Source organism: Phoenix dactylifera, chromosome 8 (genome assembly GCF_051530095.1).
Source record: "Phoenix dactylifera cultivar Ajwa chromosome 8, Ajwa_hap1_PhDact_Kaust_v1.1, whole genome shotgun sequence".
NCBI classification, from domain to species: domain Eukaryota; kingdom Viridiplantae; phylum Streptophyta; class Magnoliopsida; order Arecales; family Arecaceae; genus Phoenix; species Phoenix dactylifera.
In genome coordinates this window covers 23,707,493-23,722,599 of record NC_143197.1, presented here as the reverse complement: position 1 = coordinate 23,722,599, position 15,107 = coordinate 23,707,493, and the positions used below count along the sequence as shown (strand labels likewise).

The window sequence follows — 15,107 nt, the reverse complement described above, 5'->3', positions numbered from 1 at the left end:
TACCGACATCTTCTATTATTAACATAGTACAAGATGCTTCTTTTTTACAGACCAAATTATTTAGAGAAGGCAGCAACAGCTTTGAACGAGCAGCTATCGTGAGCAAGACACTATGAATCCAGATATGTTATACATCAGGAAGACATTCACCTGGCATTACATGGTTACTAATATGGCACTATCATATATGTAATTTTTTTTAATATTTTTGCAGCTGAATGGTGAATTCATTTTGGCGGGTCCGTAAGAAATCTTAAGCGGATGACTATCCAGATCCTCTCCCAGATGGTCTCCTCGAGTGACTGTGAGCGCAACTGATCCACCTTCGCCCTCATCTACACCAAACAAAGAAACCGTTTGACACAAAAGCACCTCAACGACCTTGCTTATGTGTGCTACAATCTATGATTGAGGCTAAAATGCATTCAGAAGGAGGTGGACCTCAAATATGCAAATCCAATCTATAAGGCTTTCAAAGATGATAACGATGATCCTATGCTCGGAGAGCTTGTGGGCCAGCAGCAGAAGCCCGAGCTTGACGAGCCAGGATCGCCTCCACAACCAACCTGCTTCATAGCCAGCGAGGCTGAAGTCGATCTATAGCAATGGGCTGAGCGCAATATTCCACGCACTCCCACAGTTGATCAGTCACAGCTAGAGGGGAGCCAGTCACCACATGACTAGTACGACACACCCTCTCAGAGAGATGATAAAGATGCTCAGACGAGGATGCTACAGTACCCAGTCGACTTGGTCAAAAGGGCGTGGTAGTCAGGCAGAGGGACATGAAGGGTAGAAAGCACCTGCCCAGCAAACAAAAAAAAGAAACAAAGGGCCCCAATGAAGAGTGACAAGAAGACCTCGAGCAGCAGCGATGAAGATTCTGGTGGTAATGGATCTACTAGCCATGGAGGGAGTGAAGGACAATATGGTACTACTTATGAGACACAATCGGAGGCTGGTAATCGATACACCGGTAAGTCCCAGTTTAGGCATGCTATACAGCATAGGGACCACGGTAGGCCATCTGATAGAATCCGTTAGGATAGGATACAGCTGCAAATGACCTCACATATGGAGTAGGATCCATAAATGTATCAAGTTCCGAATCGTATACTGGATCCTATTATCTGCGGCGTCAGGCAGCCTATGGATACGGTGCATCAGAGTCATCTTCTGGTGGCTACTACCCTATGCAGTCCGAAAAGTCTCACGGGTTGAATCTTTGCTGTTGCCATATTTGGATGGGCCCCTCCACAACCATATTATCAGCAAGAGGACTCCTTTCAGAGCCAAAGCTTCAGCGAGAGATTCGAGAGTTCTTATGACCCAACCCGGATTCCTCAGGGATTGAGCATAGAAGGCTACAACGCCGTTTGGTTAGAGGGATGGTTGATATGCCTTCTTATTATGCTGATGATCCAAATATCTACGAGAAGCATCGCTACTTAACCAGATTTTAGATAGCCGAGAATGCTTTAAATATATGTAATTGATTGTATCTTAATTTGAAAATATTTATATTCTTTATTTTATGATTTGTATCATTTTGAAGTAATAAGATGCATCATTTAGCTTAAATCTTAAACCTGAACATAGAAACATCAAAAAACATGAAAAAACTCAAAAACCAACAAAAAAACATCAAATTTGACTTCATTGCATAGAAAAAGATCCAAAAAAGAGAACTTCCAAAAAAAGGCGTCGTAGCTGAAACCCAGCCGAACCGGTTCGGTACCGCCCGAACTGGTACCAAACTGGTCCAGATCTCCACCGGTACGTCGACTGGTACCGATTTGGCGTACTTTGGCAAAGCATGCTGAACTGGCCCATATCGGCCGGTTCCGCCTATACCGAATCGGTCCGATCTCTGACCAGTCGAGTTCGATGTTAAAAAATGGTATCGGCCTGTACCGACCGGTAAGGCCAATTTTTTTTAGGCTTTTGGAGGCCGAACCAGTGGTACCGATTTGGTACCGGTTCAAACCGGTCCGATGGCCGACAGATACACCTACCGGTACTGATTCAGTGATCTTTGGGTATAAGCAAAGAATGCTGACCCGGCCCGTACTGGTCGATTCAGCCCGTACCGAACCGGTACCATCTTTGACCGGTCCGGTTCGATGTTAAAAATCGATACCGGCCCGAACCGTTCAACCGTACCGGCCCGAACCGTTCAACCGTACCGGCCCGAACCGTTCAACCGTACCGGCCCGAACCGTTCAACCGTACCGGCCCGAACCGTTCAACCGTACCGGCCCGTACCGGTTCCAAATTTTTTTGAAACTTTTGGATGCGTGAACCAAGTCGAACCAGCAGTACCGGTTCGGTACCGACGCCCACCAGTATGTCGGTACGGTCAGTACGGCGGACCTTAACTCATATCCACTAGTGAGTTAGCATATTGTGGCAATACAAGACAATATAAGTAAGCACGTGCTCATATTTCAGAAACACAGCGAACCTACCTAAGCTTGATCATTTCATTCAGGTGACTCCTTTATCAAATTAACTTTTCCTGATCTCACCAATCTATTTTAAGTCATTATCTTTGTTTCTGTTTGTTAAATCCAATAAAAGTGCTAGTTTACACTATCTCCTTGGTCAGATTTCTGTGAAATTATAAAAAAAATTTTAAGGTCTATATATCAGCAATCAGCATGCACTATTAACGCAGATTTGAAAGTTAGCTTCATTTGATCGAGTAAAAAAATCATATTGTTGTTTAAAACCCATAAAAGTGAAAGTATCCTTGATGCAGTATATCAGATTGTCCTAGTCAATCATAAAATGTCAGTATCTATCTTTTGTCTAGGTATTGCTACGTGTAGATTGTAGTAAAGCATGCCATGTGTGCATGGTCAACAAGGAACCGGCACTAGCATGCTAGCACTCTGCATGCACGTTTGCTCAGATACACCATAACTCTGACAGATCATCTTAATACTCATCAGACTACTGCCCAAGCCCTCTGAGATCTTACTAACAACAGTTTGCGAGCGATCTTATTAACTGACATCTCTTCCTGTAATTGTAATTGCACTCATCATTCATATAGTGGAGGTGATATTTGATTTCCTAACAAAGGAACCAATACAAAATAAAGTTCTAAGAATCTAATTAAAAGCAACAAAGTTGCGAAGTTTCTGCATCATGAATGCAATATCACAGCCAAACCTACTAGAAACCAATGTAAGCAATTCTCGCAGATATATAGCAAAGGAACTCACTTCATCAATCATATTTTTCACCTTCCTATCCAAGCAGTCCTCCTCAACACCTTTCAAAATGGCAAATATTTCCATGTGTTCCTTGACCTAGAAGGAATACAGCAAAAAGCTATAAATGAAGTAAAAGAATAAATAGTTGTCAAATTCTTCATAAAAAATAATTAGTATGGTAATGTCTCATACATTAATAATCAACATACAATTCTGCATTAAACCAATCTTTCATTCAATAAATCAAAAAATGAAACATCAACATTTTTATGAAGTAAAATTGAAGGCAAATTATGTATTCTAAGGTATACCATGTCTAAGAATCTTGTTGAACACTTTTTCATCAAAAAATCTTATTCTACAGCCAACAGCTTCTTTCATCAGATAATGTATTAGCTAATCAACATATTCAGTTTGAGATATGTGTAATAGCAAAAGAGGCCCTGAATCTTTTCCTATATTCTATAATCTATACTCTGTATTCAAGGATGTGAATGAACCCAGAAATGAAGAAATATTCAGGAGTAGTTTCAGGATCTTCTCGAGTACTTTCTTTCATTCTCTAAACAACTGCCCTCCAAAGTAACTTATGCACTTTAAGAAAATTTGCAAATGAAACAATATATTGTGACCAAAGGACACAACCATCAATATGCATAGCTCAGCCAAAAAGATTTCTAAAAAACTAATTTTACAGCAAACACATACAATGTTAAAATTCGTTCTGGCACAGCAGGTGTCATGTCATGCCAACCATTCCATGCCATGTTCCAATCCATGCCAAAGCCCAAAATAAAACTTATAAAACTTCTTTAATTAAAAATGGTGCCAAGTGCCACTACTGGTCTAATAAGGTACACATATTAACTAGCATGGACCAGCACAGCTGGCAACTGGAACCTTGTAGACATCATCATTTACGCAATATTTGGAACAGTAGTTATAAAAGAATAAATGATGGAACAACAATGTGTTTAGACATAGAATTAGATGGTCATACTTACCGTTAGTTCTGGAAAAAGTATGTCATTTTGTGGACATACACCCAATGTCTTCCGTATTTCATCCTAAAAGTGAGGAAAAAAACAGAACAAATAATGTTAACAAAAAGGAAAACAAATGATGATTCCAAACATTAAATGATAGGGTGCACAGAATACACTTACCATAATAAGATATATAACTAGTAATAAAATTTTGAATCATAACAGCATTACACAAGATTTTATTTTATTTGCTGGCCTTTCAAATTATAGTTGCAGCTAAGATTTCAAAATCTTTATTGTCTATGAGCATGTGACTTAACCAAATCTCTGACTGGAACAACAGTCACATGTATATTTTATATCTGGAATCTTACCCGATCAGAAATAGGCTTGCCTGCTAAAACCTAGAATGTGTAATGGACCAAACTTGAGTATACAATCTTAAATTGTCAAAAATTATAAAATAACTTAAACTGTACACCTAAATGACCCACTGATACATGCAAAGGGAGGGCCCACAGTGTAATCTAGATTAGTGCAGCTAATCAGTTAAAGATTGGTTCAGTGGAAAGCAAGATAGAAAGCAAAAAGTTAATGTAAATTGATAGATGGAAGAACTGGCAAGGCCTTGCACCTCCAGTCTTCAGAGGATCTGAACCATATTCACCCAACCTCAAATCAAGCTCCTCCCATTGAATCCCCAGCATTGCACTATGGATTTCTCATAAGGCCTCATGCCACACAAAAACTGAGATAAATCATGCTAACTTTATTGCTTGACATGTAAATTAAGAACAATTGTTAGGTATTTATGCTAGTTAAGACTCATGAGCACCTTCAAAAATGAACAAAAGGAAAGAAAAAACCAACTCATTTTGACCAATTCTGATGCTCCAAGGCATCTGATGCATGAAACAACTCGCTGGATAGAATCTGATGCTAAAATCAGTGCACCAGATGTCTCCTCTTATTTGCCTTTGGGGTGCCAGTCTGCATGTCTTTGATGCATGTATTGACCTGTCAGATCAATCCAATGCAGGAAGTTGGTCCAGTTTGGATTTCTTCCTTTGGAACCAATGCACTGCATTACCCACCCAAAAAAGATTCTAAAAAATAAGAATGAAATAAGTTACTCTCACGAATTCCTAAAGTAACATAGGCTCCGACGGTTCACCCAAGTTCCTCTAATAGCTTCTGTCCTTTTATCACACACCTCAAAATCTTTTGGCCCCCTGTCCGCACCCACCCCCCACCCCACAAAAAAAAAAGGACGCAGATCTGGTAGCTTTACAGAAGATTGCAAGTATTCAAGTAAAATAATATAGTAACCAAATTTAATTGAATTGAAATACAAATATATATATATATATATATATATAGACATAGCACAAATTAAGATCAGTGTGCTCCATGTTCATGTGCCAACATCTCACATACAAAGAGGATTCTTAATATACATATAATACAATCAACAATATTAAGAAGAGATGTTCGCCAAATATAAGAACTACAGAAAATGATTGTGAAATTCCACACCTTAAACCTGTCATCACCAATTAAATTAATTACCTAGTGGAACATCTAAAGGACCAAGCATAGAACTCACCATGTCTGTTCTAATATTCTTGCCAAAAACTAGTGCATCACCAAATGTAGGAGGTAGAAGACCAACAAGCATAGAAATGGTTGTGCTTTTGCCAGCACCATTATGCCCTAATTGATAAAAAATAACATTTTAGTAGTAGTAATAAAAATAAATATAACTTGCATACAGCTTCAATTCTTTTATAAGTTGGATCTCACTGAGTTAACATTAAGGAAAACTTTGACAAATGAGATATTTATCAAGTAGAATGTCATAATACCACCTAAAAATATGCCCAGGGTCTTTGCAAGTTGTGGCTAGATAAGTATGGCCATTTAAGCATTCAAAGTCAAAAGAGTAGTACCTACCTATCAGATCAGTTACAATGAAAAGCACATGAACCACCCATTTGAGATATATGATTTTGCCTACAATGATTTAACCATCTTTTTTCAGACTTCTCCAAGACCTTCAGAACAATACCTATCATTCAAATAGCGTAGCTAGGAGCATCATGAAATCTGCTTCAGATATTACTTTGTATCTTCCCTCTTGAGCAACTCTTCGAGTGACCTGAATAAAACTCAAACCCATGTTTCCCTGCCATAAAGTTGTAATTAAACTTTTACCAAAACCCTGTGGGTTTACCTCCTCCGAAGAAACAGAACCAACTCTTGAAGATCCGGCCTAATGAATTTGTTTATTTCCCTACATCCATCCCCCCCCCCCCCCTCCTCTTCAAGCACTACACATCCATTTTTATCTTTTTTACAGAGTTTCGACACTCATAGGAAAAGATCTGAATTATGCTAGTAATAGTAATTAAACTAATAACTATCAGACAATGCAAGAATGTATGATATAACCACAACAATAAGAATAGATAATAGCCAAGGGCACCCCAAGTTCATTAGTTTTACCATAAATTATTAATTAACAAGCAATTATTTGATGCTAGTCCATGTACAAATACCATTTATTTCAGTTTGGGACTAAATCCTGCATAACAGGATGTTTTCCTAGATTCTGTTCACAATACGACCGTCCTGCCATTGTCTCAGCATCCTGATCAGCACATTCTGGGACATCTTCTGTCCCAAGTGTCGGGACATGGCAGGATGGTGGCGCGTTTCATTCCATGGGAAAACCAGAACAACCCCATCCCACATGATTCAAAGCCTTGGTTCCGGCCATATCGTACTAATAAGGTACCGGCATTAGTACACCCCTCAACACCATATCAGTAGCTATATTGTCTGCAAGTATCATCACCAATAGCTATCTTGCATCAGTACGGTAGCATACCTACCACTCCTTACCATATTAGTAAGGTAGCAGTACTTAATCCTAGGATATAAGAGAAGTGAGATGAATGCAAGTATCTGAGTTATTCAAATGTCTCCACTAGAACGAAATAGAAATTATTGGAAGTTATAAAATGGTTAAGCATACCTAGAAGAGCTAGAATCTGGTTTTCAAAGAGAGTGAGTTGAAGCGAGTTGACTGCACAACATTTTCCCTTCTTTGTCATATAGACTTTATGCAGATTCCTGATACATATACAGCTATAGAAAGAAAAAACAAAATAAAGTTCAGTAAACTAACCAAACTTAGAATGGTTCATCTTTGAGAGTTGTAGCATACATACCGGCCATCAAGTTCCTGTTGTTTCATATCCAAGCTTGCTGCTTCTATTGAAGGTTCAAAGGTACCTTTACCAGCATAATGTGATTTGCTTTCTAATGTTTCATCATGGAGCTTGTGTTCCAGGCTATCAGCATGATGATGAAACATTTTTTTCCTTTGCCAAAATTGCCTAGTAAACAGGAAATTCCAAGGATAATGAACTCCATTCTCTCTAGGAAGAACCTAATAAAATAACAAAAGATACAATTATGCAAAGTTGCAAACATGATATAAGATAGTAATGGTTAAACCCAGAATCTGACAGAATCTCAAACTCAAAGAGATGACTGCCCTTCACAAAGAAGGTAGCTAAATTGGAAAGAAATACGGAATAGTAACTAGTTATTGCAAAATTAATGCAAGAATAGAAGTGATGTTACGTCATGTCAAAAGGTAGAGAAAATCCATTAAGCAAGTCTTTTTTGGGAAACAATCTGTGGCAGCATGACTGATAGGTGAATGTTATCTTCTTCCACTCCGGCAAATAATCTGCATGTTTAGGTCTGCAGGTGATTATAAATGTACATGCATGTCAAGATGTTCAACAACCTCCCAAGACTTTCTCCTATTTTAAAATCCCTATTCAACCAGATGTAACCCAAATGACATGGCCAAACCCAAAACAACCCAACCCTATTAACAAGAGCAAACCCAAATTTAGCTTAAGATGGGGTTTGGCTAGTGAAATTCCAACTTGAGACCAGGTTGGGCTGGGTTAGGATTGGGGTTTTAGAGGTTGGGTTAGGTTAACCTGACCCACCCACCCAAGCTGCAGCCCCAAACCACAATGTGCCAGATCAGCATTAGTGGTACGTGTTATATACACTGATTCCATATTTACACCTTTCATAGGAATTGAGACCATGCACACCTTAAGTTATGGTGATGGTCTCTAGAAAGAGGGTGACATTTCAAGATTAGGTGTGGAGAAAAAGAAAAATCTGATTTCCAATTATAGCACTGACCTATTGTGGCTTCCCGTTCATGTCTCAACAACATCAAGTACAATAATTTGTAGATTACATCTAGCATACGTCATGTTGCTCTTCTGTAGAACCAAACCCCTCATCCTCGTGGACGGCTTTTCGGAGGGGGGAAAGAAAAAAGAGTTATTCCTCTAAGGCAGCCACCATAACCTCCACATTCCCATCTACAATAAGTCCATCGCCATGATCATTCATGGAAGTTTCAGAAAACATGCATAGAAACAACGAAGACGGAAAAAAAGCATCAATTTTGAGAAACTAAGCTCCAGCAACCTGGTCGAAGAAACATTAACTAAAGTTTTTTTTTTAAAAAAAAAAGCTGCTAGAAGATAAATTATCGATAGAAGAAAGCAAGAACTACCTACTCATGTGACCAAATGTGCTACAATCACACCTAAGACTGCAAATGGGTCGGGTTGACCTGTGACCCGACCCGACCCATTTTGGAGGATCCGTGGGGCCGGATCGGATTCTAAAGTGGACCCATTTCATTTTTCAGGTCGGGTCTGGGTTTACTGAATTCAAACCCGAACCGATCCGACTTGACCTACTTGAAATTTGAATAATTTTGAATTTTCAATCCTACGACCCGACTCGACCTAAATTTGTAAAATTATTTGGGCCCACGGGTTGCAGCCCGCGAGGGTGCAAACACAAATTCTGAAGCTATGGATGAATTGACCCGGACTGGACCCGACCCAAACCCGGATCGGACCCGAACCCGAACCGGACCCGAACCAGACCCAGACCCTGACCCAAATTTTTTGATTGGGTCCGAATTATACATGGACCCGACCCGAATGACCCGTTAGGTCAAAAATTGTAGCGGTGGATCCAACCCGACCCAACCGGATCTTCTATCGGATCGGGTCTAAGTCCAAAATTAGGACCCAAACAAGAAACCGAGTTGGGTCGGGGTCACTCATGATCCGATCCGATCCGACCCGACCCATCTGCACCCCTAATCACACCAAGTATAGACCTATATGCCATAAGGCAGTGAGTACTTGAATTGCATCTGCGGCACGAAATTGTTAGATAATGATTCTTGAGAATTTGGGGTAAGAAAGAGTCCTCATTTGACGGCATGAGACCTTACTTTGGTTTCATAGGTGGGGAAGTGTTTTGTCCAGTGTCCACAGTTCATGATTGGCCACTATCATTGTTTTCTCCAAGTTAGTCTACCAGAGAGTTCCCATCAATTGTTAATTTTATTCTTTGAGACTCGAGACTTTCTCTTCATGACTCTCACTTCTTCCTTCATGACCCTTGACCCTTCGTGACTATAATAGAATTCTAAGTCTCATTTGGCAAGGTCAGTGAGACAGAAAGTATCTTTTTAAATAGGAACAAGATTCCACCTTGAAGAAAGCTACCCAAGACTTTCTTGAGCCTCTAGCAGTATTACAGCAGGAGTAAATGCTTCTTTCAGATAGTCTCATATCCAAAGCATAGTCTTATGTTGTATCATAACCAATAAAAGAAGTGAAATGAATATGTTTCCCTTTTGACATGTTTGTCAAGCAACATCAATAATGATGTCCATACAGTTTTACAGCAATAACTTATTTTAAGAATATATACATGCACCTTTACGATTGAAAGTGACGACCGTAACTGAATTGCATAGTGCTCAACTGAAATCGCCAAACCATCGAAGAAATAATTCAAGACACTGAATTGCATATTGCTCAACTCAAATCACCAGACCATCCAAGAAATAATTCAAGACAGCACAAACTCCCTGACAAAGTCTTCAAGCATCTAGCACAATGAGGACTTACTAAACTTCAACAAGTGGAAATCCATGTTGATTCCACAACATAAAGGAACAGAAATATAAATGTCCAAATTTACATTAGGGCAGATCTACATTATGAAAGGAGAAAGATCAAAGAATGAAAAGCAAGGGAGGGAAAATATATCTATAAGAAGCTTGCTCCCATGTTGTCTTTATGATGATTTCTCACAAAGCAATGGAGTCAAAGCATGAGGCCCAATAATCTGTTGAACATGGCATGTTTGGAACAGATTACATTTGTAGAGATTTGAAAAGGCACTATCTCGTTGAAAGGTTCTCTGCCCTTTCTCAACGCATTGATGAAGGAGATGATATACAGCAGAAAGAAAGATAAATAAAAAGGAAAGTAATAAATTTAGGGAAAAAAGGAAATCGGAGGCAAAAGGAGAGGACAAAAGAAAAGAGAGGTTGAAGAGAGACCAAACGGCTGGAAATGGTTGACCCATTCAGCTCTTTATGTGCTCAATAGTACAGCTAGAATGACCCTAAATAAAGGGGAAAAAGAAAGAAAGGGAAAAAAAAATTAAAATCCCATTCATAAGTAACCAGGTGACAATATGGATGATTGCATGCATTTCTGTTCTTCACATTCAAGCAAGCAAGATGAGAAAATGAAAGGACATAGCAAGAGTATAAATCCTGAAACAGCAATTAGAAGTACATTAATTGTGAATGTTTAATAAGTTTTATTATCATTGTAACCTAACCTCAAAAATCAAGCATGTACTGGTAGCTTGATAACCAGTTAAATGACTAATCTTATCAATCTATATAAACAACAGTATGAAACTATGAATTAATGCTAATGGTCAAGGTTTAAAGATCCGTTTAGGACTAGTCCATCCTACCCATCCCGGATTAGACCAAAATCATAGACCATGTCCTAGAATGAGTCTGGGACCCCAATACCAATAAAATCAGGTCATCCCCGTTGGCATCAATCTACATAGTTACAATATTTAGACTTTAGAGAATATCTGAAAAATTCATGAATTATTCATGACTAGCTGTTTGGCCAAATCATTGAGCGAAAAACTTGTTAATTCGAGAATGGATCATGAAAAATTCATTAAGTTTGCAAAAATCACAAATAGCTCTCCAACCATTTTTCTCAATCTCCATCTCGGTACACCTCGATACGAACTAGTACGCACCTCGGTACGGATTGGTACGTATCGGTACGTCTCGATACGGACGGTACTCATACCGATTTTCTGCTAGTACGTATGCCCCGTACCAAGCAGTACAGGGCGGTATAGCAGACTATGGTCACATGCATGGTGACGTGGGTTGTAAAGGACCTGACAAGTCAAAAAAATATCGAAGTTTCTTATTTTGGATTCCAACAAGGAAAGCAGAGGGATGATCCCTATTTCTCTCTCTTGTTCTCTTTTCTTTTCTCCTATTCTCTTTCTGCTCCACTCCATGTTTGTATTTTTCTAAGCCTCCAAGATAATGACTAACAGGTTGGAGCAAGGTCCGCAATCTCGGTATCTTAGCGGTACAGTACGGTACAGCTTTGTACCAAAATAACTCGCTAATAATTTTCTCAATTTTTTCTCAATACGCCTCGATATGGACAGCTACATACCTCGATACGACTCGATACGAAGCTTGTACCAACTTGAAGGTATGTTTCATACTGGTTTTCTCTCGATACGGTACGGTATGCCCCGTACCAAGTGGAACGACAGACCATGGGCTGGAGGCTTCCTCAAAGAAGCAAGCTAATTGCCTTTACACCAAACTCCTATTGTAAACTTAGAAATTAGAATAAATTTTATATATATGTATGCATGCGTGCATGCTTGTGCATGTGTGCGTGCATTCATGTGTGTGTGTGTGTATGTATATATGGATACATATATATACATAAACATACACATAACTATATAAATATAGACGTATAAACATATATACACATATAAATATAAGTTCACAAACATTTATTGTTTTAGATATTTTAAACATTTCTATTTTCCAAACATATTGGATTTTTCTAAATTTTGAACTTCTCAAACTTACGGAATTCTTCCTAGGCATATATAATGGGTCAATGATCAAAACCGGCCAATACTAGGGCCACATGGGCGTTTCCGTTGTGTGCTTCAGCCCCTAGTTTGAAGGCCCAAGGAGATAGCTTGGACTAGCATGTCTTCTAAATATAAGACAACATAACAATAGAAAAGAGAGAGAAGAAGAGGAGAGAGAGCTCGGATCATGGCCATCACAAACCTAATACCCCATCAATGTCAGTACTGATCATGGTTTTAAATATCATGGGATAGGGTTGTCCCTTTTTTCTGTGGAATGGGATGCGTTGAATCTCGACACTTGGATGATGGATGTCCCTTCTTGTCTAATCTATTTCTGGACTCGTTCTGTCTTGGTACTCAGGAAGGGGTGCCCTATCCCGACACCCAGGACAGTGGGATGCCCTTAATTCCCCACTAGTTTTTAAAACCTTGGTAGCAATAACACACTGTAACCCTAATGATCAGCACAAAAACCTACCCTAATCCTTAATTATGACAAAATTACCCTAGAAATCCTCTAAACAAAAATTAAAAACAACAAAAAACAAAATAAAAAAGGAAAGAAAAAAGGAATTGGTATCTAGAGAATAATTAGGCCGCCACCAATCCCAAGTATGGTCTGCCGTACCAGTCGGTACGGACCGATACCGGCCGATACATACCGGTACCGGACCCTACCGGTACGGTACAGCTACATATTTCGGTACCGAACCGTACCGACCGGTACCGACCGTACCGACTCGGTACCGGCCCGTACCGAACCGATACCGGCCCGAACCAACCAGTCCGTACCGGCTGCAATTTTTTTTGGCTTTTAGCCCCATCGGTACAGTACTGGTTCGGCTCGGTTTGGTTCGGTACCGTATCAGTACCGATGCCCACCGGTACGTCGGTACAGTCGGTACCGCGTACCTTGATCCCAAGTGTTAGGAAGATATCATCCCAACCTTGTCCATAATTCGTACCTAGTCTAGAGGGTGCCGACTAGTGCAACTGGTAAATTTATTGCGGTCAGCACCAATAATATAAGTTCCAATCCCTACCTTACCCGATTTTTGGTTAGGCTTCCTCTCGTCCTAATTCTGAAAAAAAAAGAAGAAAAGAAAACAAGCAAATGATACCGGGTCTAGGACCCTGGATTTAAAACCTTGCTAGTGAAGGTGCCTACAGAAGATGCATTAAAATGCCCTTTAAAAGATAAGCAAGAAGAAAGCATTTGTAAAACAGCAGTCATGAGCATCTAGTCTGTAAGTAATCATGTTCTATTAATAACCTTTCAGTAAAAACATTGTTATTAAATCCTTAAAAGAGAAAATAATAAAGAAAGTAATATGAAAATAACAAAGAAATTAATAACTGCAGATACACAACTATACTTATTGAGATAGACATTTAGATGGATGTATTTAAGTTTCACAGAAAGTAGTGTGTTGTGTTATTAACAAATTCTAAACAAGCTAGCTTTCGAGGATGCACAAAATTAAACTTCAAATAAAGCAGTAAAACATTACCTTATCTAAGTATAAACCAATAGCACAATACAAAACCATGTCAAGCATCATCATTGAGAGGCAGACCAAAAAATTGACTCCAGAGGAAGCCTGCAGTTTTTCATTCACGGGATCTGAATCTGAATATGGAAGTTTTGAATCTTGAGATGATTTCACTATTCAGATAAGTAATTACCTGCCAGATATTGGTCCACCGAACTCCAACATGAGCACGTTCGTAATCAGCAAAGTTTACCGTCCCAAGGGCAAATGCTGTAGGTGAAAGCAAAGAGGCCAAGATCTTCCATATCCTAGCAGTCCAAGCGCATTAATGTATTTGCATTAGAAAAGAATTCTAGCAGAGATAATTGAAGACAGAATGTAGCAGCAATACTAACATAGGGACAGCAGGATCATTGACCGAGTAATAAGGAAAGAAGGCTCCCAGAAAAGAAAGGGTGCCGACTGCCACAGCTGTCTTTGCACGAGAAAAAAATGTGGAGATCAAAAAGGAAAGCGTGACCGCACTTAAACCAAAAAAGAAGAAGTAGACGAAGACCAGTGATTTATCACTATATATAAAAAGACTGCTCATCGTGCATATTGTAATGATTGCTGAAGAAATTGCAAACTGCATGAAAAACCAGAATAAGTTTAGTGAGAAACACTGCTTGAAACTAAAAGAAGCAGAATTGATAAAAAAAAAAGCATGCCGGTCATAAATTCATAATAATATCCTTATATCCTATATAAATATTATAGGATAATTGTTTTTTATGTAAGAAAAGCAAAAAAAGGAAGATGAGAACAGGATAATGGAACAAAGTCAAAGAAAGACCAAGGATACAGTACTCTACATGATCAGAGGAAAAAAGTTGCTTTAGATAAGAATCATGTGCACATAAAATCACCAGTATATGTAAAAAGAAATCAACAACCATGACCATCTAATCTAAATAAATCAGCAAAGCTAAAAACACCTCACAGAACACAAAATTCCTTTTATACGTTTCAGAGTTGCTGTATCACTGAGAAGAAAACGCCATGGTTGCTGGTGGATGTAGTCCAGACGCTTTGGCTTCTCCTAATATTTATTTTTTCTTCCAAAAAGAAAAAGTAATTTGTACATATGGAAGAAACTCTAAAGATGGGAATCATTCAATTAACTATATATTCTTGCCAACCTATCACCCAAAGGGTACGATGGTGTAACTAGCTATCACAGGAACCAAGTCTCTTTGTGCAAAATGAATATTAAATTTAGTTAAACTCTTTAAAAATGAAAGCAGCTACCTATGCCATAAATATTGAGATAA

At 38.9% G+C, this 15,107-nt stretch overlaps 1 protein-coding gene across 7 annotated transcripts in view; it reads right to left on the bottom strand.

Moving 5' to 3' along the window:
* Positions 1 to 15,107, bottom strand: part of ABCA1 (ATP-binding cassette A1) — an 84,709-nt gene that overhangs the window by 54,763 nt on the left and 14,839 nt on the right. For all 7 annotated transcript variants that reach the window (XR_016396240.1, XR_016396241.1, XR_016396238.1 and 4 more), the window contains exons 9-16: positions 14,190 to 14,422; positions 13,988 to 14,102; positions 13,813 to 13,902; positions 7,441 to 7,661; positions 7,245 to 7,357; positions 5,814 to 5,920; positions 4,226 to 4,288; positions 3,231 to 3,317 (exon numbers count right to left, since the gene is read on the bottom strand). Coding sequence is in view for 3 of the 7 variants with exons in the window: in XM_089924996.1 (XP_089781122.1) it covers positions 3,231 to 3,317; positions 4,226 to 4,288; positions 5,814 to 5,920; positions 7,245 to 7,357; positions 7,441 to 7,661; positions 13,813 to 13,902; positions 13,988 to 14,102; positions 14,190 to 14,422 (1,029 nt within the window). In the remaining 4 variants the exon portion in view is untranslated. The remainder of the gene's footprint in view (positions 1 to 3,230; positions 3,318 to 4,225; positions 4,289 to 5,813; positions 5,921 to 7,244; positions 7,358 to 7,440; positions 7,662 to 13,812; positions 13,903 to 13,987; positions 14,103 to 14,189; positions 14,423 to 15,107) is intronic.